The 24,949-nt window shown below is 44.3% G+C and overlaps 1 protein-coding gene across 2 annotated transcripts in view; it reads left to right on the top strand.

The window, feature by feature from the left end:
• The window catches only part of LOC126100440 (alpha-tocopherol transfer protein-like), a 127,879-nt gene that overhangs the window by 75,603 nt on the left and 27,327 nt on the right, over positions 1-24,949 (top strand). For both annotated transcript variants that reach the window (XM_049911047.1, XM_049911046.1), the window contains exons 2-3: positions 11,053-11,191; positions 22,180-22,339. In XM_049911047.1, the coding sequence (XP_049767004.1) occupies positions 11,053-11,191; positions 22,180-22,339 (299 nt within the window). The remainder of the gene's footprint in view (positions 1-11,052; positions 11,192-22,179; positions 22,340-24,949) is intronic.

Raw genomic sequence — 24,949 nt, 5'->3', positions numbered from 1 at the left:
ATTAGGTGCGCTTGTTGCTGGGATACATAAAATACGTCTTGCAACTGCAGCCAAACCTGGCAGATCTGTTTCATGTCTGCTCCACCACTTTAAGATGTCATCATCATCTCCGGGGTGCATTGATATGTACAGATCTACTTCATCTGCTGCGGATGATCTGTTGTTCCTCCATTCCCTGAAACGAGCTCTCTTTCTGAGTGGTGATGACACAGTACTTGAAGGATCTATGATAATAAACAAAAGAGACAAGTAATACAGAACTGATATGGAAATCATCGAAACATTCCCGTAAGAGACCGATGACTTCGCTGTTTGGTCTCTCCCCCCAAACAACCCGACCCCCGTTCCCATAAAAACAAGATGTTTTACGTTAATGAAATATACGAGTCACAACATTCCCGTTTCTCTATAATACACTTTCCACTAACTATGCAAAAACGATTTATGTTAATGATTGAATGTTGTACCTGCGTACGTAGCACACATTTGTCGCACATTGTTAAGAATTTCCTGCTTTTCACTTATTTCAAGCATATTAAGATAACGGAAGGACTGCCAAAGAAACGATCTTTGTGAGGTTTCTTGCAACTGTGTTTCTTTAAATGAGTGGTTGCCGACTGGAAAAACAATAAAGTGGAGCAGTTTATGCACGATACGTACCCAGTAGACGCAATGTTTTCATCTACAACCAACAGAAATGTACTCCATACTTGGCTTTTTAGACCTTCCCGTTTCTTTAATGTGTAAACATTGGTTTCAATCTTACGTCTTACTACACTGGCTTCCTCGCGCTGCATGATTACAGAGAGAGACACACCACAAATAAGAAGCCCGTACTGGCTGCAGGTTCACACGGATAATAACGCGTGTACAGGGCTATTACAAATGATTGAAGCGATTTCATAAATTCACTGTAGCTCCATTCATTGACATATGGTCACGACACACTACAGATACGTAGAAAAACTCAAAGTTTTGTTCGGCTGAAGCCGCACTTCAGGTTTCTGCCGCCAGAGCGCTCGAGAGCGCAGTGAGACAAAATGGCGACAGGAGCCGAGAAAGCGTATGTCGTGCTTGAAATGCACCCACATCAGTCAGTCATAACAGTGCAACGACACTTCAGGACGAAGTTCAACAAAGATCCACCAACTGCTAACTCCATTCGGCGATGGTATGCGCAGTTTAAAGCTTCTGGATGCCTCTGTAAGGGGAAATCAACGGGTCGGCCTGCAGTGAGCGAAGAAACGGTTGACCCCTTTTTCTTCTGCGAAAAAAACGTTACAGGACACGTGTATCTGGACATGCTGGAAAATTGGCTCATGCCACAACTGGAGACCGACAGCGCCGACTTCATCTTTCAACAGGATGGTGCTCCACCGCACTTCCATCATGATGTACGGCATTTCTTAAACAGGAGATTGGAAAACCGATGGATCGGTCGTGGTGGAGATCATGATCAGCAATTCATGTCATGGCCTCCACGCTCTCCCGACTTAACCCCATTCGATTTCTTTCTGTGTGGTTATGTGAAATATTCAGTGTTTAAACCTCCTCTACCAAGAAACGTGCCAGAACTGCGAGCTCGCATCAACGATGCTTTCGAACTCATTGATGGGGACATGCTGCGCCGAGTGTGGGAGGAACTTGATTATCGGCTTGATGTCTGCCGAATCACTAAAGGGGCACATATCGAACATTTGTGAATGCCTAAAAAAACTTTGAGTTTTTGTATGTGTGTGCAAAGCATTGTGAAAATATCTCAAATAATAAAGTTATTGTAGAGCTGTGAAATCGCTTCAATCATTTGTAATAACCCTGTAATGTGTTCGAAGTTATGTGCTACGTATTCGGTCACGGTTTCTATGCTCTGTCACAAGAACTAGTGCGGGTAGCCTATCCAGTTAGGGTGTGCTCGCCCCACCTCGTATTTTGTGCTCGCTTACTCGGTCATGCAGGACTCTAGTGCCAACCTACGCTGTGGCATCGGAACTATCGATACCACATTTATGATCACATTCTACGTTTCCCGCTCCCGTAATGACAATTGTTGGGAAACAGCGCTGTACTCTGTACGGTTTACACTTCTAGCGATTTTCCTGTCATCTACGGTTAGACCAAAGTATTACGTACCTGGAAATTTAATGTGAGTCATGTGGCACACCGTCACTGATGGGACAAAATAAAGTATAAATAAATATGGAACACTTCTACATATATTTAAGAGAAACATTAACAGATTCTATACCGAATATTATTTATGTAGTATATAATGCACAAACAGACAGCCGGCCGTTGTGGCAGAGCGGTTCTAGGCGCTTCAGACCGGAACCGCGCTGCTGCTACGGTCACAGGTTCGAATCCTGCCTCGGGTATGGCTGTGTGTAATGTCCTTAGGTTAGTCAGATTTAAGTAGTTCTAAGTTTTAGGGGACTGATGACCTCAGAAGTTAAGTCCCATAGTGCTCAGAGGCATTTGAACCATTTGAGCCACAAATAGATTTCAGAACACAGAGAGAAAATTCCGATGAATGCAGTGTGTTAGAACAACGTTTCGCAGCTTACCGTGATTACGTGAGTCATCACTGTTTATGTAAACGAGACAGGAATGACTGAAGTGTAAGACAGCTGCTGGTGTAGTGGAAGCGGGTTGTACGTGTAATTAAGGGGAAAACCAGGAAGATAAACATGCTGCCACCTTTAGTCTTTGGATGTATCAACACAATTATCTTCTCCAGTGCACGGCACATTCTACCAAATACAGTCGCACACCATCAATAACGGATAACAATGATAGTCTTACAGGTGTAGCTGTTGATATTATCGATCGCTTCTAGAGGAAACGAACGATAATGGAACTGTTGGGACTGTCTTGCAAAACATGAATTATTGCATAGATATACCAGCGGAGGTGGGTAGTGTTGGAGGCAAAATGGATTTGCGAAATTGATATTACTGAGGATTAGTTGTCAGTCTTCTCAGCATTCACGACCCATGTCTTTAACTAAGTGTTGTGCAGAAGTAGTCACTAAGAAATCTCAAGCGAGAATGATGTGAAGACGTCTAAGGCAGAGGTCTTCAACAGGAAGTCCAGTGCAGAAGTATTTGTATCTTTCGTCATTCTTGTCCCTTCAGCGAATTTCATTCAAAGTAAGTCTTGTATTTGACAGCTTGTCGTTTTACAATCGGCAATCCAATTGTTTGTTGAAAATAGTTATCAGGCTAATCGATGAATTTATAGTATGAATAAACAATTATTCATAAGATAGTTCTCTCTTTAAATGCATCCTAAGTGAGAGTCTATTCTAACCAATGTCTTTTCCAAAGATCAACATACTTCGAAGTGTGCACAGCCCTTGGAACTGTCAAGCATACTATTGTGGCTTTCGGCCTAATGTCGATTGGCTTGGTATGATTTGTGCTCTGTTTTGCGCCCTCACTTTGGACAACGACTCTCCGGCCTACTCAATACACACTACACAATAACTAACAGACATACAACAATGAAACTTCCCACAGTTACAGACACAGACGTATTCAGGGATGCCTAACAATGTTTGCTCCAACACACCATTATCACTGAGCGTGGTGGCGCAGTGGTTAGCATACTGGGCTCGCAATCGGGAGGACGTCGGTTCAATCCTGCGTGCGGCCATCTGGATGTAGGTTTTCCATTATTTCCCTAAATCGCTTCAGACAAATGCCGGGATGGATCCCTTGAAACGTCACGGCCGACTTCCTTCCCCATCCTTCCCTAATCCGATGCGTTTGGTCTCTTCCACCAAATCAGTAACACCATGGGCGCGAAATTACGGATAGTCCAGAATTTTTTGGACAGACTTGGCATTTAATACGCTCGTAAAATCAATGGTTTGATTAATGTTTTGCTATATATAAAGACTGCATGTGCTGCAAGAGCAACATGTGACCGAACGGTTCTAGGCTGAAGACTGCATGTGCTGCAAGAGCAACATGTGACCGAGCGGTTCTAGGCGCTTCAGTGTGGAACCACGCTACCGCTACGGCCGCATGTTCGAATCCTGCCTCGGGCATGGATGTGTGTGATGTCCTTAGGTCAGTTAGGTTTAAGTAGTTGTAAATTCTAGGGGAGTGATGACCTCGGATGTTAAGTCCCCTAGTGCTCAGAGCCATTTTTTTGCAAGAGCAACACAATGACACACCCTCGCAGGCGTCGTTAGAAATGTGAGATGAGTCTGTGTACGAATGTTTAAATACAACTTCTCGCTAGAGCCGAGAGATGTCCCCTGTTAGCTCTTGGGGCATTAGGCAGCTGCAGTGAAGTGGAGTGAATGACAAACGACCAGGGCGAGCGAAGTTTATAAATTGTACATTCAGTACATCATAACTAAGTACTATAAGAATAACGACCCAATAGTCACGCGGGATCGATTTCAGCGCGGATATCTTGGAAGTGTACGTTTTTCTCCTTGGTGATGCCTTGTTTGAACGAACAGTTATCGTAACCTATGTTTCCTCCGTCAAACAGTGCGATGTACCTTGCGGAGTTAAACGTAGATGTAGTTATTGTGGCAACTCAGTCTATAGAAGCAGTCTCGCCACAGGAATACCCGAGACAAAGATGGAAATTTCCGACACCCTTTATTTTCTAAGAAACTGCTTGAAAGGTAGCAGAGCATAATGCCCTGCTGGTTTCATGCTTCTGTTCACTGTACGCAGAATCTTTCCGACTGGAGTCCTGGTTCCGGGTTTTCAGCTTTCACTGCCAGATATGAAGCTCGTGCTCTGCCCAGGTGATCAGGCGGTGCGCTGCAAGCTGATCCACCACGGCAGAGAACAAGGAACTCACCGGACGGGTTCAAGCTTGCTTCCAGTTATAAGTGAGAGGAGAGCGCTCTCTGTTATGAAAGTAAACCGCACGTGTTACACCCGGAACTCAATTACGTCCGCGCAAATCTCTGGGGCCGTTCAATCAAGAGCTACAGTATAAGCCAATGTGTGGTGGGCTTTGAAAGTACGCAGGGAGCAGAGCCGTAAACCACCACCCTCTTTCCCCTCCCCTTTGCCTATTCCATATGCGAATTGTATGTGGGAAGAAAGATTTTTGATAGCCCTCTGTGTAATACAGAGTTTCTCTAGTTTTACCCGCCCGATTCTATGATACATCTACACTGCTTGACAATTGCTAAGGAACAGAAGCTTTGTTGGACAGCAAGAATCACAGGCAATGGTAGACGATACGAAACTCGGTACATACGTAATAGAGATGTCTATCTCCTTACGAAAAAATATTTTTTTTCCTTTTCCAGGATAAATATTACGTAAATAATAAATGTGTTGTCGAATATTGATAGTTTGCAGTGTCATAATGAAGCTGGTGCTATAAATACTTGGGAATGAAGAAAAAGTACGGGCAGCGAATTTCGATCTAGAGATCTCGCGCTTCTGCCACTGCACGCTTATTCCCCCAGCTGCGGACTGCTTGAATATTTGTGTTCATACAAAGTGTATAAGGACGTTTAAAATTTTCATACTCGATCTTCGCGAAAGCGGTTGACAGTTGCATCTTCCTGTTTACACATGTTAAAGTCCTTCGCGTGCCCTACACAACCTTTCAATACCAATCATATCGCTGAGGGAAAGTTCGTAAGGCCCCTTGTCAGTCACGGACTTAGTGTTAATTTATTTCCCATGGTCTTGAAAGACTGTTACTTCACTACGTTAACAGCTGAGATACAATGTGCACAATAAGTCATTCGTAAGGCTAATGTGGGGGCAGCAGCTGGTCGGAGCGACTCAGAACTTGATTGCGAGTGACTGGTGGAGCAGCCTGTCAGACGAAACACTAAGCGAGCACGTCTCACATACTTTCAACGGTAAAGTTATTGCCTGAACGTGCTGCTCAAGCAAACGACGGCAAGTAGCATTGACAAACGCTCACTTAAAGAACCAGAAAGCTGCAGATTTGGTCATTACCCTGGGCATTACGTCTGCTTGTAGAAGCTACCTGGTATAACGTAAGTACAACGAGTTCACATCTGTTTTAACAGCAGCGATATCACATCCTCTCGAAGTACTTCCGAGATTGACCACAGCAGAAGACCAGCGACAGCGGAAGATGAATCTTTGCTGCACCGTTTGACGTCTATTGTCTCAAAGAGTTTTTACTGACGCAACAACTGCATACTGTATATACAGCTTAAATCACCATAAGACGTGTAGCCAAGTGTGTGTGGTGTACATGATTCATATTCTTACATTCCAGTTTCTTTCACAGATGGTACGTTAAAAGAGAGACTGTCGAATTTTCCATGCATAATGACGAATCTTATGAATTTTACGATCATTGTCATTACATATCATGTTTGTCAGAGCATGTAATACAATTTTTGATGTATTTTGGGATGTAGCTACTCTGATTTTTGTGACAATAGTTCTTCTTTCTTTTAGCGTCTTCCCCTGCAGCTTGTTGAGTAGTTCAGCTCTCTCATGGTGATTAAACGAAAGCATAAAGAAGCGCGTAGCCTTCCGTTGAATCCTTTCTATTTCTGTTTGTCAGTCTTGGTACCAGGGCATCGAACGATACTTATCTCAAGTTTTGGTCGAAGGGTGTTTCTGTAAACGACCTCATTCTCGCCAGAATTCCACTTTCTTAAGATTCTCCCAATAGAAGTAAGTCTGATATCTGTCTTACCTTCGGTTACATTTATGCAATTATTTCACCTTAAATCGCTCCGGACAGATACTGTACTTTAAACCGGTGACTGATTCCAGAACTCACTGGTTGCACTGTCAATCGATATCGGCTACTTTCATCCCCTTAAACGTGTTAGAGCCTAAAGGTGATTTTAGTTATACACGGTGTTTCACAACTCTTATTACAAGATTCTAGGGGTTGCAGAAGGCACTCAGTAGATACAGAACTCGTGAGGAACCCATGTCCGGAAATGTATCGTCTGAAAGTAAAGTAAGTTTGAATTTCGCATCACTTCCAAATCTCTCTCTACGCGGTAGGCAGGCAGCTCTGACGTATATGAACTACAGGAGACGCTCCACGTGGTGAGCCTGTTGTTCGCTGCACAAGGTGTATCTGCAACGCCTGCTCCCACACACGGTCCGCAAACCCTGTTGTGCGTCCATGGAGCCACACAATCAACACTCCTAGCTGCGAAAGTGCCATTTTCTCAGAACCATTGTTTTAGTCCAAAATTATTTTATTTCCAAATGGCGCATTTCTGGACTTCGACCCAGTATCAAAACATTGTCTATTAAGCCCCCTCTACATTCCCTAGTGATCTGTAATAGGAACTGTGTCTCTGTTTAAAAGAAAGATACTAATACATTAGGAATGTCGCCAGATTCATAAGCTCACAAGCATGAAACTGAAGCATCTTTTCGTCTAAAAAGCTGGTGGGATTGTTTACACAGATAATCTTTGTAACAATATCGGGCGCAGCAGCGATAGCTATGAACCACACACGTCAAAAAAAGTTTAGGATCACCCCAGTTCCCCGTACTCCTGAAGACAGACGTGGGCTGTGGATTTTGTATCACAGACACAGTCCCCTTGATTCTTCAGAGATGCCACTAACACACCGAAAGATGTAAACAACCATGCATGAGCAGCGCCTATTAGGCGGAGGGGGTCCGACAGCCGATCAGTTCCAGTCATTCCACCAGGAAGGAGGTACACGGCTCTTGTTGTCCGTAGTTCAACCATGCCTAGACGGTCGATACCGCATTTCGATCGCGTCCGCATTGTTACTTTGTGCCAGGAAGGGCTCTCACCAAGGGAAGTGTCCAGGCAACTAAGACTGAACCGAAGCGATATTGTTAGGACATGGGGGAGATACAAAGAGAAGGGACTGTCGACGACATGCCTCGCCCAAGCCGCCCAAGGGCTACTACTGCAGTGAATGACCGCTACTTACAGATTATGACTCGGAGGAACCCTGGCAGCAACGCCACCATCTTGAATAATGCTTTTCTTGCAGTCACAGAACGTCGTGTTACGACTCAAATTGTGCGCAATAGGTTACATGATGCGCAACTTCACTCCCGACGTCCATGGCGAGGTCCATCTGTGAAACCACGCACCATGCAGCGCGGTACAGATGGGCCCAATAACATGCCGAATGGACCGCTCAGGATTGGCATCATGTTCTCTTCACCGATGAGTGTCGCATATGCCTTCAATCAGACAATCGTCGGAGACGTGTTTGAAGGCAACGTGGTCAGGCTGAACGCCTTAGACACACTGTCCATCGAGTGCTGCAGGGTGGAGGTTCCCTGCTGTTTTGGGGTGGCATTATGTGGGGCCGGCGTATGCCACTGGTGGTCATGGAAGGCGCCGTAACGGCTGCATGATACATGACGCCATCCGCCGACGGATAGTGCAACCATAAAGGCAGCATATTGACGAGCCATTTGTCTTCATGGACGACAATTCGCGCTCTCATCGTGCAGATCTAGTGAATGACTTCCTTCAGGATAACGACAACGCTCGACTAGAGTGGCCAGAATGTTCTCCAGACATGAACCCTATCGAACATGGCTGGGATAGATTGAAAAGGGCTGTGTATGGACGACGTGACCCAACAACCATTTTGAGGGATCTACGCCAAATCGCCGCTGAGGAGTGGGACAATCTCGACCAACAGTGCCTTGATGAACTTGTGGATAGTATGGCACGACGAATACAGGCATGCATCAATGCAAGAGCACCGGTGTGTACAAATGGTTCAAATGGCTCTGAGCACTATGGGACTTAACTTCTGTGGTCATCAGTCCCCTAGAACTTAGAACTACTTAAATCTAACTAACCTAAGGACATCACACACATCCATGCCCGAGGCAGGATTCGAACCTGCGACCGCAGCAGTCCCGCGGTTCCGGACTGCGCGCCTAGACCGGTGTGTACAGCAGTCGGGACCACCACCTCTGAAGGTCTTGCTGTACGGTGGTACCACATGTAATGTGTCGTTTTCATGAGCAATAAAAGGGGCGGAACTGATGTTTATGTTGATCTCTGTTTCAATTATCTGTACAGGTTCCGGAACTCTTTGAACCAAGGTGATGCAAAACTTTTTGATATGTGTAGTAATAAAATATTATATAGAGCTGTCTAGCTCTCATAAAAACAGTTTTATTCGTAAGTGGTGACCGGTTTCTACCCGCTGTGGATGATCTTCGGACCATACTGCAATGCTGACGTGCGGATACGTTGGCACGGAGCAAGAACTGTTGATACCAGCCACAGCAGTCAACACCAGCACCTGGTATCTCCAGTTCCTGCTTCCTTCCATCGTATCCACACGTGACCACTGGGGTATCCTCCGAAGATGATCCTGGTCGGGTCGATATCGGTCACTACTTAGAATAAAAGTGTTCTTTTGCGATGAAGACTTGTATATGCCGGACGGTCAGTAACAGTCTGAAAGACTTGTAAGGGAGTTGCACGATAGACTGTGCTGAGAAGTAATTTTTAGTAAAAAATCAATTCTTTGCACCGTTTTCGCGTTAATTAGCACTGAAGTTGGCCAATGAGGAGGTTGTGGGAGCACATTCAAGTGGCCCGCGAGAGACGTTGTCGCCAAACGTGTGCTTCGTTTGGTTTCCTAAAACCTAACGAGACAGCCAAGCAAAAACTTAACGTGGGACGGTAGTAAGGGTCGAACCGGAGCCAAAGACAGAGCAGTCTCGCACGCTATCACCCACGCTATGAGAACAATTGACACTAATTTTATTTGGCTGGCCGCTGGAATTTGCCTGCGCAACAGCCTGATTGGCTAATTTCAGTGATAATTAACGCGCGAAAGGGCGCAGTGTATCATTTTTTTTTTAAGAACTCTATCTTAGCACAACCTCTTTTGCAGCATTCTTACAAGCTTTTCAGACTGTTTCTGACCATCCTGTATAATATTTTATTACTAGTGCTTTTACAGCTTTCATTATTCATTACATTTTACATACATGTTTATTGTTATAGATACAAAAATATTAGTTCTTACAGTTCCATACTCCCATCGGTATAAACGGAACCCTCATAGGCTCACAAGCAGCTCGTGGCCTAGTGGCCGGCACGGTGGGTCTGCGTGTTCTGTCTGGTGTGGTCTCTGTGAAGGTATCAACAACGAGCTTTCAACGGATGTCATGCGACGTCCGCTACGACCCAAACAACGAAAATAAAAAAGAAAGAAGAAAATGTGGCCAGCGTTGCTGCCGCAGAATCACGGCGCCCCGGGTTCGATTCCCGGCCGGGTTGTGGACTTTCTCTGCCGGGAACCGAGTATTTGTGTTGTCCTCATCATTTCATCATCATCATTCTTGACAGTGGCTGGATTGGATTGTGTAAAAACTGGGGCTTCGTACGAGCGCTGATGACCGCGCAGTTGAGAGCCCCACAAACCAAACGTCATTATAGGCTGACTTTTTTACCCGTCTGTTCATTCAAAGTTCCTTTTTCTCAGGAAGGGCCAGAGGTATCATGTTGAAATTTATGACACATACTAAGGTCTACGGTCCTCTTGAAGTGTAAAAAATTTAGTCAAAGAATACGAGCATTTATGTATCATATTTCGATATTCGCAAACTCACTCATCAAAACCTAAAGATGAGCTCCCTATATGACTTACATAATTAGGTTGGTAAGGAACCCTCAGAACGTGATTCCCACTCGCACTTGTTCGTTTTTTTATTTTTTTCCATATGAATGAGCAAGGATCCTGACGAACTGTATCAAGGAGGGAGGTGGCGCAATCGTAAGACACTGGACATCAGTATGGCGACAGCTCAAATCCTAGACGGACGCCATTCAGATTTGGGTTTTCTATGCTTTCTCTAAATTGCTTAAGGAAAAACGTGGATGACACCATCGATATCCTTCCCTAACTCGACATTGTCCTCCGTATCTAATGACGTTTTCCTCGACGGGGAGTTAAAACCCTAATCTTCCTTGCCTCCTAATTGCACGTTTTCTGTGATGAGCAAATCTTCTGTGATGATTAATTGTGTGACATTTTAGCATTTATTTGTCACGTCTTTCCTACCTGTACGTGACCACTGGTTTGTTTTGCAGATGACGCTGGTCCAGCCGAGCCCGGAGCTGCAGATCCACATCCGCAAGGAGCTGAACGAGGACGTGAACACGCGCGAGGACGCGCTCCAGCACATCAAGGACTGGCTGGCCAAGCAGCCGCATCTCCCCGACTTCCAGGGTACGCCTTAGCGCAGCGCACACCTTCTCATTGCAGAATTAGTGACTTTTCCGAAAGTATCGAAGTAGCCTTTTTTCGATAAATAATGATATCCTTTGTTTTACTCATTCTGAGAAGCAAAGATCGATCTCTGATAATATCTAAGCGGAGATAAACTTCTTTGCCAAGATCGCTAGTTATAACTTCTATTATACAAAATATTCTCGGACTTCTTGGCGCGTCAGTTCAGGGTAAAATCTCGAGTTTTAGACTATTATCTCCATCGTCTTCGACAGGAAAAACCGTCTGTGAAAACAGATCAAACAGATTAGTTGGCCGAAACGATATTTAAGTCCGCCTGCATGTGGTCTCACGATTTACGAAACTTCCTGTGGAGGACACATTGAAACTGTTGGCAGAGCATTTTCCCCCTGAAATGATGAAGTTGTTCCTATATGTTGTGACGACCACCTACTTCTTGTACGGCGGTAAATTGGAAGAGAAATAACGGAGGGAGTGGATATGAGCTCTCCGTTGTCTCCAGCAAATTCCAACTTTTTTTATGGTACATTTTGAGTTTTGGCCACCAGCCGTAGAAGCACTTGAGCACTTCCAGGAGCATGTGAATAGCATACACCGAAATACCCAGTTCACTGTAGAGACGGAGAAAGAGGAAAGGCTGCCATTTTTAGATATTGTGGAGCAGCGATAGTCAGATGGACGTTGAGGCCACCCAGTGCACGGCAAGCCGACGCACGCTGATTTGCATCTTAGCGCCCAGAGTTTTCGCTATTCAGTCCAGAAAAGAGCAGATTTAAATAGACTGGCACACAGAGAAAAAACCGTTTCTGACGAGAACCACGTGCATTCCTAAATTGATCATCTGAAGTATGTGCTCCCAAAGAAAGCCTAGGGGTCACGTGATGTGAAGTAAGCTTTTTTCAACAAACGGAAACTTGAAAATGTTAAACATTCACGTGACGAGCCACCGATTGTATTCCTCCCTTTCTGCAGCGCAATATCCAGCAAAATAGGTAGAGTTCCTGGAAGCCGAGATATCAGATGTATTTTCAAAAATGGGTCAAATGGCTCTGAGCACTATGGGACGTAGTATCTGAGGTCATCAGTTCCCTAGAACGTAGAACTACTTAAACGTAACTAACCACAGGACATCACACACATCGATGCCCGAGGCAGGATTAGAACCTGCGACAGTAGCAGTCGCGCGTTTCCGGACTGAAACGTCTAAACCGCTCGGCCACAGCTGCCGGCGATGTATTTTCAGCGCTCCTAAGAAGAGAAAGGTGATGCTACAACCTGTTAAGGACAGTCTCGGCCTTAGGAATCTTGTGATTTATAACAGTGCTGGAGCAATAATATAGATTAGTCCATCCGCTGTGTATAACATCAAAGACATATTAAAAATGGAGAACTGGAGAAATCTACAGTTGCTGAGCACAGCGTCACGAGCAAACACAAAATACTGTTTGACGAAAGAAAAGTTCTGTCCGAGGCTCCCATATACTCATACTCTGTAATTAAAGAAGCTGCAGTAATAGGAATGTGTGAAAAGCTCTTCAGTAGTAACAGCGGATATAATCTTAATGGTGCGTGGATGCGAGCTCTCGATATAGAGAAGACCCAGAGATACTCGTCGCAATGTTTACGCTACGACGGGAGCTGAGACGTTCACACCATCTGCGACAGCGTGACGTAATTGCCGATCAATCAGAAGCCCTCTTTGGGCTATATAAGGCCACCACAGCAGCAGTTGCTCCTAACACAGATGGTGGAGGTAATCGTTGAAAGCTCAATGTTTTAAGGTGAACTGAGACGGAAAGAAGTCCGAGGATGTTTTATACAACAGTGCCTTCGCGGAAGGCTTCGTTCTCAATAACCTTTGTTCCCGAAAACAGGTGTCTGTAATCAATGTTTCCATCTTCAGATCTGGAAAGCATTTATACAGTGGAGTATAGACAAAACAAAAGTAATATGCAGTATCAGGTTTAATATAATAGAAAAAAACAGGTAAGCCTATATAATTCTACAGATAGGTTATTACATACGTATTAAAATGTCAGTGAAAGTACTTTTTCTCATGAAATGGCGTGTAGGTAACACACTAAAAGAGTAGTGAATTGGCTGTCAAAATTAAAACATTCGACTTATGTCACTCACAACAGTGTACATTGTCGAAGCTAGGGCACCGCTAGAGCGGCAAGCAGTGAACAGTAAAGGACAGCCGTTGACAACTTGACCGACAAGAGTCGCAAGAATTAATGTTTTAATAATTTGATACTTATTTTTTGTAAGGTCATTCGGAGTAGTTGACTCAGTTACTGTAAAACAAACTGAATAATTTACTAGTTTCTTCATGTTATATCACACATCCTCTATCATAGCCTCTCCAAAATGTATCTAAATGAGAATCCCATGGTCAGTCTCCTGTTAGTTAGGATTTAGCTGAAAACATTCCGTGTACTGAAGCGAGACGCCTTGTCCGTTAGCGTAATGAAATTAAACGTGGACAGAGGTTTAGGTACGCAGTGGCTCTGCGTGAGGCCAAGGGCATGGTGTCTCACGCCCTCTAGTCGTTCTCTCTCTTTGTGTAAAACTCAGTTTGACTACGTTTAGTCACCACCAGCATTTGCTGTTTTTGAAGTCAGGATCTGTGCACCAGATGCTGTGTACAATAAATAACTAATAGCCGGCCGCTGTGGCTGAGCGGTTATAGGCGCTACAATCCGCTACGGTCGCAGGTTCGAATCCTGCCTCTGGCATGGATGTGTTTGATGTCCTTAGGTTAGTTAGGTTTAAGTATTTCTAAGTCTAGGGGACTGATGAAAAAAATGGTTCAAATGGCTCTGAGCACTATGGGACTTTTCTGAGGTCATCAGTCCCCTAGAACTTGAAACGTCCCCTTAGAACAATTGTACACGACTGTGCTTAACCTGACACACAATGTTTTTAGCGCAACGCAACCTGACTATCAAAGATCCCTGCAAAAGAATGGCCCTGAGTAACATTAAACTACACCTTTCAGAAATCACTTACCTCACAAAAATCTCCGTTACTCGAACTACTGCAATACGGCGAGCGCCACTACTGCCAGCTAAATAAAAGATTCAAACTACTGAAGGCACTAACTACTGATAGGGATAGTTAGCAAATGAAAGATTTTAATAGAGAACAAACACTGTATTTACCTTAATATCATCAAAAGTCATAATATATATATCAGTTCATGACAAATTACAAAACTCCGCCATCTCTCTCCCCACATCCACCACTGCTGGCGGCTCACCTCCAACTGCGCAACGCTACGCGCTGTTCCACGCTGCCTAACACTACAATGGCAGACAACAATGCAAACTAGCCACAGGCTGCACACAGCACAGCCAGTGATTTTCATACAGAGCGCTACGTGGCATTACCAATATAAAAATCTAAACAGCCTACTTACATAGAGAAAACATAAACATCCTACTTACATAGAGAAAACATAAACAGCCTACTTACAAACTTAGAACTACTTAAACCTAACTAACCTAAGGACATCACACACATCCATGCCAGGGGCAGGATTCGAACCTGCGACCGTAGCAGTCACGCGGTTCCAGACTGTAGCGCCTAGAACCGCTCGGCCACTCTGGCCGGCGGGACTGATTACCTCAGATGTTAAGCCCCATAGTGCTTAGAGCCAATAATTAATAGTTAGCAAATTTCGCGAATGCAAGTAACATATTATTCACCACCTACCTACATTTACCTGGGAACCTAAAAGTGGATGTCGAAATGTTGAGCATATTGGTTCGTGTATTTATCGAGGCCATAAGTGCAGGCTCTCTTTTCGTGACAATTCTCGAAGTAAATGTTCCAATATAGTGCAAAAAGCAAATTAAAATATTGTTAATTGTACTCAGTCGCACTACGAGGCCTAGCCACATTCAACTTGTCACGAGAAATATTATTCAAAGTTGTGGATTGAACGATGGACCAGTAAGAATTAATACTGGATATTTCCACATCATTTCTTACTCAGAACGAACTCCTTTCCTCTGGAACCTATCAGATTCACCAGTGGATAAAACAGTGAGTTTTGTGTACAGTTTTCCTCTGAGATTTCAACACAATGTAGAAACATGTAGAGAGTGACAAAAGGAAACATTCGATAACCTGTTGAAAACAAAGTATTTAAAGAGATTTGTTGTGCTTCGTGACAAAGCACTTCCTCAGACAGTCAGCAAAATTAAAAGGTTCATTGCAAAATCGGTGCAACTAAAGTGAAGACAGATACAAACATACAACCCTCTCTCACTTTATCTACATACATACTGGGCAATTCACAGTACGGTGCATGGCGGAGGGTACATTGTGTTTTGTACATCTTAATACACTCTGGTAGGGATAGGCGGGCCACAGAGTGGCGCGGCAACTGTCGTCATAGGGAAGCTGGACAGGAATACAAATGATTAGAGAACAAGTTAACACAGTAAATAGAAGGATTACTCAGCTTATATTTCTCCAAGAGAACGAAGACTCAATACAAATAATGCAGCAAGAAACAGAGTCCTGCTCATAGTACAGAAGCAACGATATTGTTTGAGCAACGACTGGCGTCCTGTAGAGGTTCAAAGGCGAGTGCGGCGTTTCACTGACGCTGAACTTCCTGTATTTGCGGATACCACACCTTGTACGTGCTGCTAGGTATTCCCTTTCCTGCTCCACTCACAAAAGGAACGACGGACGGTCGACTGTCTATATGGTTCCATACAAGTCCTGATTTATTATTCTTCGCAACCCTCACGCGAGATGTACGTTGGTGGCAGAAAAATGGTTCTTCAGTCTGTTGCAGTTTTGACGGTTCTCTAAACTTTTTCAACAGTGTTTCGCTAAAAAAACGTCTTCTTCCCTCCAGGGATTCCTATTTGAGTTAGGGGAGCATTTCTGTAATACTAGCATATTTAGTAAGCCTATCGGTAACAAATTTAACAAGATGGCTTTGAATTTCTTTCTTGTCTCCCTTTAATCTGACCTGTTGGGGGTCCCAAACACTGGAGCAGTACTTAAGAACGGGCTGCACGATTGTGCTGTGCACGACCTCCTTTAGACATGAGCTACACTTCCACAGAATCCTCCCAATAAACCAAAGTGCACCATTCTTCTTCCCTACAGTCAAACTTGCGTTTTCGTCCCACTTCATGTCGCTTTGTAGCGTTACGGTTAGATCTGTAACCGATGTGACAGTGTCAAGCATCACACCACTAACGCTGTATTAGAATGCTAGAGGATTGTTTTTCCTAGACCTCTGCATTAAATGACATTTTGCCTGATTTAGGGCTAACTGCCACTCATCAGCATTGTACTGCAGTTTATTCCTTGTCATCAGTAAAGGATCATCAACAAAAACAGTAAGAATCCAGAATCCAATAAACTAAAAATAATCTACTATTTGTCAAATAAACAGATACCTTCCTTGGAAGTAATTTTGTGTTGCCGAGATTTTCTTTTCCTTTCTTTAAATGAAACATGACTTGTTTTATCAATGACAATAAAAAAGAATGGACCTCAAAATGACCTTCACACTAACTATCATATTCAGTTACAAAATATGTAGCCGAAACATAGCTACAAAATATTATTTGTTGGAAGTTAATTGAGTCAACGCTGAGCGTGAGCTTTGCAGGAAATGTAGGAGTTCCTTACTCCTCCCTCTTCAGGCTTATGATATTCTTCCTACCTCTGAATGATGTGCTGAATGTTTAACTGAACCTTGTTTACAGCCGTAATGAGTGTTTGAACAATTTAGTTCTCTGTGTTGTTTTGGGTAAGTGTGTAGTGAAAGAAATGAAAAACATATGCTGGAATGTGTCCTACTTCTAATGTGCTACTGTTAGCTGAGAAAACGAAGGGGAAGTCGTTCAGCAGTACTGTTGGACAAAATTACTTTATTTCTGCAACCTGGCGGCATTTCTGAGAATGAGGGCTGTGCAATAAGTGCGTCAGTTCAGTGTCTATGAGTGTCGAAAGTTCGCGTGAGTGAACAGTTTTGTTTGTGTTGTTAAACATGGGGTTGCGTTTCGTGAAAAGGCGAGACCTCGGTGACTATCGCTCCGATTTATACGTAAGAGTGTATCAGAAGATAGAAAACGTTAAATGTGACGCGAATGGATACAAGTCGTGAGCCGATTACATGAGCTACCCGTCCAACAAAACGGAATACAAATGGAGGAGGCACCTTTCTTTTGCGCCTGTCAGCTGGAACCAACCGCTTCAGTTTAGTTGTGACGGACTGCTAGGACATCATCTGAGGCCTTCTCATCTCCTTAGCACCGTTTACTACTTAACAGACCAAGAGAAAACCACAAAAACTGAGTTCAAAACCGATTGTACATCGTTTCATATCAAGTCAACTGCAAACGACGGTCGCGTTAGGAATTGCTGCCGCACAGGAGAACGCGACAACCCGACACTAATTCGCTGCAACCGCTCCTCCCAGAAGGCAGACCGTGTGCTTCACGGAGCCTGTTCTTATGCGCATATGTCGATATAGTTTCGTGCCCGACTAATATACGAAACACTTTTCTGTACTTACATAGTAATGAACACTAATGTCCAAAAGTTAAGAGAACCGAAACAATACGAGTCAATGGAATAATTATACTACTGGCCATTACAATTGCTTCACCAAGAAGAAATGCAGGTGATAAACGGATATTCATTGGACAAATATATTATACTAGAACTGACATGTGATTAAATTTTCACGCAGTTTCGGTGCATATATCCTGAGAAATCAGTACCCAGAACAACCACATCTGGCCGCAATAACGGCCTTGATACGCCTGGGCATTGAGTCAAACAGAGCTTGGATGGCGTGTACAGGTAAAGTTAGCCATGCAGCTTCAACACGATACCACAGTTCATCAAGAGTAGTGACTGGCGTATTGTGACGAGCCAGTTGCTCGGACACCAATGACCAGACGTTTTCAGTTTGTGAGAGATCTGGAGAATGTGCTGACCAGGGCAGCAGTCGAACATTTTCTGCATCCAGAAAGGCCCGTACAGGACCTGCAACATGCGGTCGTGCATTATCCTGCTGAAATGTAGAGTTTCGCAGCGATCGAATGAAGGGTAGAGCCACGGGTCGTAACACATGTGAAATGTAACGTCCACTGTTCAAAGCGCCGTCAATGCGAACAAGAGGTGACCGAGACGTGTCACCAATGGCACCCCATACCATCACGCCGGGTGATACGCCAGTATGGCGGTGACGAATACACGCTTCCAATGTGCGTTCACCGCGATGTCGCCAAACACGAATGCGACCATAATGATGCTGTAAACAGAACCTGGATTCATCCGAAAAAATTACGTTTTGCCATTCGTGCACCCAGGTTCGTCGTTGAGTACACCATCGGTTGACTCAGCGATCGAGACGTGGCTGAACGATCCGTTACACCCATGCGGATAAGATGCCTGTCATCTCGACTGCTAGTGATAAGAGGCCGTTGGGATCCAACACGGCGTTCCGTATTACCCTCCTGAACCCACCGATTCTATATTCTGCTAACAGTCATTGGATCTCGACCAACGCGAGCAGTAATGTCGCGATACGATAAACCGCAATCGCGATAGGCTACAATCCGACCTTTATCAGAGGCGGAAACGTGATGGTACGCATTTCTCCTCCTTACACGAGGCATCACAACAACGTTTCACTAAGAAACGCCAGTCAACTACTGTTTGTGTATGAGAAATCGGTTGGAAACTTTCCTCATGTCAGCACGTCGTAGGTGTCGCCACCGGCGAATGCTCTGAAACGCTAATCACTTGCATATCACAGCATCTTCTTCCTGTCGGTTAAATTTCGCGTCTGTAGCACGGCATATTCGTGGTGTAGCAATTTTAATGGCCAGTAGCGTACTTAACAGTTGATAATACTATTCATATACAGAACGTAGATGATTCCACAAAGATACGTCTTAGAGACGATCAGACTACTAGTGTAAATTGTGCCCTGGAATTATTACACGTAAGGATAAAGTAAGAATGTAAGACACACCAGAAGGATTGTCGCGGGTAGCGCATGTAATGAATGATGTCACTCAACCGTTCACACGATTATCGTTGGTAGGGTGTGGATGTTTGCATACGACAGTAAACACATCAGATCTCCATACTGTGGCTCTAGCCTTCCAGTGTGGTTTGTGGTAACACATCCCATTGCTGGAAACGCGTCCTTTGTCGGTCAGCACTTCTCCATGCAATAGTGTTACAATACAATTTACTTTTCCACGTCAGCAAACATTTCCTTCTTATGTATGCCCTTTTACTGATTTTGTCTGTTAGCGAAAACTATGTACCATTGAAATGAACAGAATAGTCGGATGCGGATAAGCCCTCCCACACGTTCACGTTCCACGTTAGACAGGTTGTCTGTGAAAAACTTCCTAGCTCTGCCCTGATCGGAGAGTAACTTCTGAGCGTCTTACCAACGAAATACATCGTACTGTCTGTTTCTGTCGGTTGGTACCCAGGGGCAACTTAACTGCATGAATCATTCGATATAAGATCCCCTAACATTTGGTCATTAGCTATCAAGAAGAAGAATTTTCGAGGTTGTGGAGCGAGTCACGTTATACATTCACTAGTACCTGCTGTAGTACATTACTACTGTAACTAAATTATTGACAGTCTGTTCGGTTGGTGCATAAGTTCGTAGCATTTCTCCGTAAGTCTGATAAACAAATCAGATATACGTAACAGAGGCTTTAGTCTTCAGTAGCCGGCCGTTGTGGCCGAGCGGTTCTAGGCGCTACAGTCTGGAACCGCGAGACCCTACGGTCGCAGGTTCGAATCCTGCCTCGGGCATGGATGTGTGTGATGTCCTTAGGTTAGTTAGGTTTAAGTAGTTCTAAGTTATAGGGGACTGATGACCAAAGAAGTTAAGTCCCATAGTGCTCAGAGCCATTTGAACCATCTTCAGTAATAATATTCTGCTTCACTATTTATGTAATCTGCCAACGCTAGTGTAAATTTTAGATTCCGAGACTATAGAAATCGCGAGTTTTTGAGGCGAAGAACTCGTCGAGCCATGTTCGGAGCGCTTTTTCATCCGGAAAGGAAGGACGGTTGTTCGATAGAGAGCAGAAAAAGTGAAAATCTGATGGCGCAAGATTAGGTGAGAAAAATGGGTGCACGATGGCTTCCCAACCCAACGCCTGTATAGTGCGCTCCTCCCATTCTAGCAGAATGCGGGCAGGCGTTTATTGTGGATTAGCATCACTTTACGTAGTCTTCCTGGTCGTTATTCTTGGATTGCGTCTGTAGGACGTCACAGATGTTGATAATAAACATCGGCATTGATGGTTACACACCGGTGAAGTAACTGGAAATGCCGTGTGGCTAGAGCCGCCCGTCGGGTGGACCGTCCGCCTGGTGCAAGCCTTTCGAGTTGACGTCACTTCGGCGACTTGTGTGTCGATGGGGATGAAATGATGTTGAAAGGACAACACAGCACCCAGTCCCTGAGCGGAGAAAAATCTCCGACTCAGCCGGGAATCGAACCCTGGCCGTTAGGTATGACATTCCGTCGCGCTCACCACTCATCTACCAGGGGCGGTGAAGTAATTCTTAGTGCACCACACCGCCACTCTTCTCCAGATGCATACCATTATCTTAAGTGGATGCGTGCAGGTCTTTGTACAGGGAGGTTTGTTTGGGCTCAACCATTTCCTTCTTCTCCTTATGATAGTATGAACACACCATTCCTCGTCACCAGTAACGATACAGGATAGATATGGTGGGTGTTGTTCATGAGCCAGTGATAATGAGCAAGCAGAGATGCACATACAGCAACCCAGTGATATTTGTGATTTTGTGTAGGGCATGCGATAGGCCTACCATAAGCAGTTTTTCAAACTCCGCCACTAGATGGAAATGTCATACGATGATGGAAAGATCTTGGTTCATCTCATCTGCCACTTCACGAGTACACTCACAGGGGATAATTGTGTATTAATGTGTTTAAACGATCTCCATCAAACCCCGTAGGTCTTTTTGAATGTGGAGAGCCACTAATGTCAGAACGATCCTCCGTAAAACGAGAAAACCATTTTCTTGCCATGTTCTGTCCACTAGCTTTATCCCCATACATGAGGAAAATGTTTCTAGTTTCCTCCGTTGATGTCACCCCTCCATTCAACAGAAACAGATGAATATGTCGGAAATGTTCCGATTTCTCCATTTGACACTCCATTTTCTAGCGTCCACAGCTCTACTTAGTATCTGCAAATGATAAAATGTCAATATGTAAACTCAAATAGCAACAGTAAACCACAAAAAAGGCAATCGGTAACTAAAACCGTAGCAAACGGAATACCAACAGGTAAAACAAAAACGTTGGGAACTTATGCACCAGTTTAACAGTTTAACGCAAAATTTAGACTTCGTCCTCACGTCAACTGGCCTGGTTCAAAATGGCTCTGAGCACTATGGGACTTAACATCTGTGGTCATCAGTCCCCTAGAACTACTTAAACCTAACTAACCTTAGGACATCACACACGTTCATGCCCGAGGAAGGATTCGAACCTGCGACCGTAGCGTTCTCGCGGTTCCAGACTGTAGCGCCTAGAACCGCTCGGCCACTCCGGCCGGCGACTGGCCTGGTAAATCAGCCTCTCTAAATCACAAGACGTGTCTCTGCGACTGATTGGATCAGCGGGTGAAACTTACCACTGTGGTAGCTCTACGAGATGAATTATCTATCAAGGACTTCAGGTGGATTTGGCACACCGTTTGAAAATTTGTGATTTATTCCTCGACGATTTGCTGCCGTTTTCAAAGCTAGAGACTGTAATATCTCCCTTGCCTAACAAGTTTTTGTACAATGTGTGTATGATTACCGTTAGTGTTAACTGGAATTTATATCACTCATACCAAACACCATGACAGAATATATAAATTATGCTCGGCTACTTTAATTCATTGTTCCTTGCCCTGCAGATGACCAGCGCATCATGACGTTCCTACGCGGCTGCAAGTTCTCGCTGGAGAAGACGAAGCGCAAGCTGGACATGTACTTCACGATGCGAGCCGCGCTGCCCGAGTTCTTCACGGACCGCGACGTTACTCGGCCCGAGCTGAAGGAGATCCTCGACAACGTGTAAGTGTCAGCACAGTCATCTGTTCCATCGCAACACCTCTTTAGGCAGTCCAGAATCTGCTGAAAAGTACCTGGACACTTACAATAATGTGTCTGAATGCGTGTGGCGGAATGACAGACCATTCTTCCTGAAGAGGTGAAGCCCAAGAAGATAGTCATATTGGACGCTGGGGTCTGGAGGGAAGGCGACGTTATGACTCATTCCAAAGGTGTTCCAGTGTTCAGTTTGGGACTCTGAGCAGACTAGTCCATTCCAGGAATGTTATTGTCCACAAACCATCGCCTGGCATATGATGCTTTATGAAACGGTATTTTGTCGTGATGGTACAAACAACCATCGTCTCTGAACTTTTCCTTTACTGTATGCAGTACACAAGGCTGTAGAATTTGTCCATATCCTCGAGAGTTCAACCATCAAAACCACTCCCTTAAAGGAACACCACCTCCTCCAAGTATGGAGGAGGTTCACAGTTGCCATTAGACATTACGGCAGTTAACATTCTCCTCGCATTCGGCAGACCCAAAGCCCTCTATCAAACTGCCACAGACTATAGCGCCATTCATCAGTCCAAATTACTCGTCTGCAGTCATCCACTGTACGGTGGTGGTGCTCTTTGCAACAAATCAACCGTCACTTAGCAATGAGTACAGAAATGTGTGGAGCTGCTCGACCATTCTACCCCATTCTGCTTAACTCCCTATGCACTGTCTTGCTAGCTACACCGCTGGTAGCACTTTGGAGCTTAAGAGTGATATCTTACACTGACTTGGTGCGACTTTTCACAACAACTTTCCGTAACGCTCGATGCTCTCTGGCCATCAGTACACGAGGTGTGCTTGATCTTCCTGTAGCTGTGCTAGTTCCTTCGCGTTTACATTTCACTATCATATCATCAACAGTTCACTTGGGCAGCTTTCTAAGGGTTGAAATGCCCCTGTTTGACTTCAGGTGACATCCAATGACTGCTCAACGTTCGAAGTCACTGAGCTCTCTTAACCGACCCACTCTGCTGTCACTGCTTCCATTATGTCAACCCAATGCTCACCGTTTCCTTTTATGGCGGTGCGTCGCCTTGTAAGTAGGCTGTTTAGGTTTTCTTATTGGTAACGCTACGTAACGCTCTGTATGAAAATCACTGGCTGTGCTGTGTGCAGTCTGTGGCTGGTTAGCATTGTTGTAATATTCGCCATTGTAGTGTTGCGCAGTTGGCTGTTAACAGCGCCTAACGTTGCGCAGTTGGAGGTGGATGTGGGGAAGTGAGATGGCGGATTTTTGAGAATGGATAATCTGGAGGTGTGTCCATCAAAAACAGTACATTTGTAAGAATGGATGTCATGAACTGCTATATATATTATGACTATTAAGGTAAATACATTGTTTGTTCTCTATTAAAATCTTTCATTTGCTAACTATGCCTATCATTAGTTAGTGCCTCCCATAGTTTGAATCTTTTATTTAGCTGGCAGTAGTGGCGCTCGCTGTATTGCAGTAATTCGAGTAACGAAGATTTTTGTGAGGTAAGTGATTTGTGAAAGGTATAGGTTAATGTTAGTCAGGGCCATTCTTTTGTAGGGATTATTGAAAGTCAGATTGCGTTGCGCTAAAAAAATATTGTGTGTCAGTTTAAGCACAGTCATATATAATTTTTCTATGGGGACATTTCATTAGTACGTTTTGTGGCTGCCAGCGGTATGAGTCATTGCCTATTGTGTCTTTATTGGCGCGCGTCGTTATTGGGATTTGGAGACCTAACTTCTACAAATTCACCTTGTCGACTTCTCAACCTCCCTGCCCTGTTTGAATCCCGCCAGTTCTGATGCAGTTCAGCTCTGTCGTTACGATCGTATCGTCTGCCGTGATGTCGGTAGATTCCATAGTTTTTTTCTTGTCGGTCACGTGGTGGAGAATTTCTCCCTGAATTATCACTGCACGGTGGACCGTTGTGTCTGAAGTTATTCTGTCTCCCATGATAATAATAGTTCTGGTTGCCAAATTGTCTGTTTCTATGATTGTCTCTGTCATATTCATTACTACGGAAATGCGATCTTTCTCTGTAACTATTACTCTGCCAGTGGTTGTCATACGGGTGGTGTCTGTTTTGGTCACGATTTGTGTTGTGAGAATAGGCTTGTCGTGTCCAGTTATTATTTCTTTCATCGCGGAATTGCGACGGATGTGATCGGTAATTGTCGTGTTCCTGTTTTCGCATTCCGCGATTGTCAGTGTCAATTTCTAATTCTTGTAAGAGTCCCTGAAAAGCTTCAATGTCGTCTTTGCAACGCCCTGCCAAAATAATATGTCGTAAATGTTCAGGTAATTTGATTAAGCAAATGCAGATGAGTTCTGAGGGGCTGTATGGGTTTGGCAGGTACTGATTCTTGTGCAACATGTCTTCAAAATATTTCACAAGACTGGAAAATTCAGATTGTTCGAAATGTTTCATAATTATGATACTATGTTTTACTCGGTCTTGTGTAGCTTGAGACCAATATGCTGAGAGGAAGGCATGATGAAATTCTCCTTCACTGTGGCAATCGTGAATGACCGATCGCATTCTTACAGCTGGTTCATTCTCTAAATAGCCACACATAAAGTCTAATCTGTGCTCT

The sequence above is a fragment of the Schistocerca cancellata genome, chromosome 9 (genome assembly GCF_023864275.1).
Source record: "Schistocerca cancellata isolate TAMUIC-IGC-003103 chromosome 9, iqSchCanc2.1, whole genome shotgun sequence".
NCBI lineage: Eukaryota > Metazoa > Arthropoda > Insecta > Orthoptera > Acrididae > Schistocerca > Schistocerca cancellata.
The sequence above is the reverse complement of the archived record's forward strand: the minus strand, read 5'-3'. Positions and strand labels throughout refer to the sequence as shown.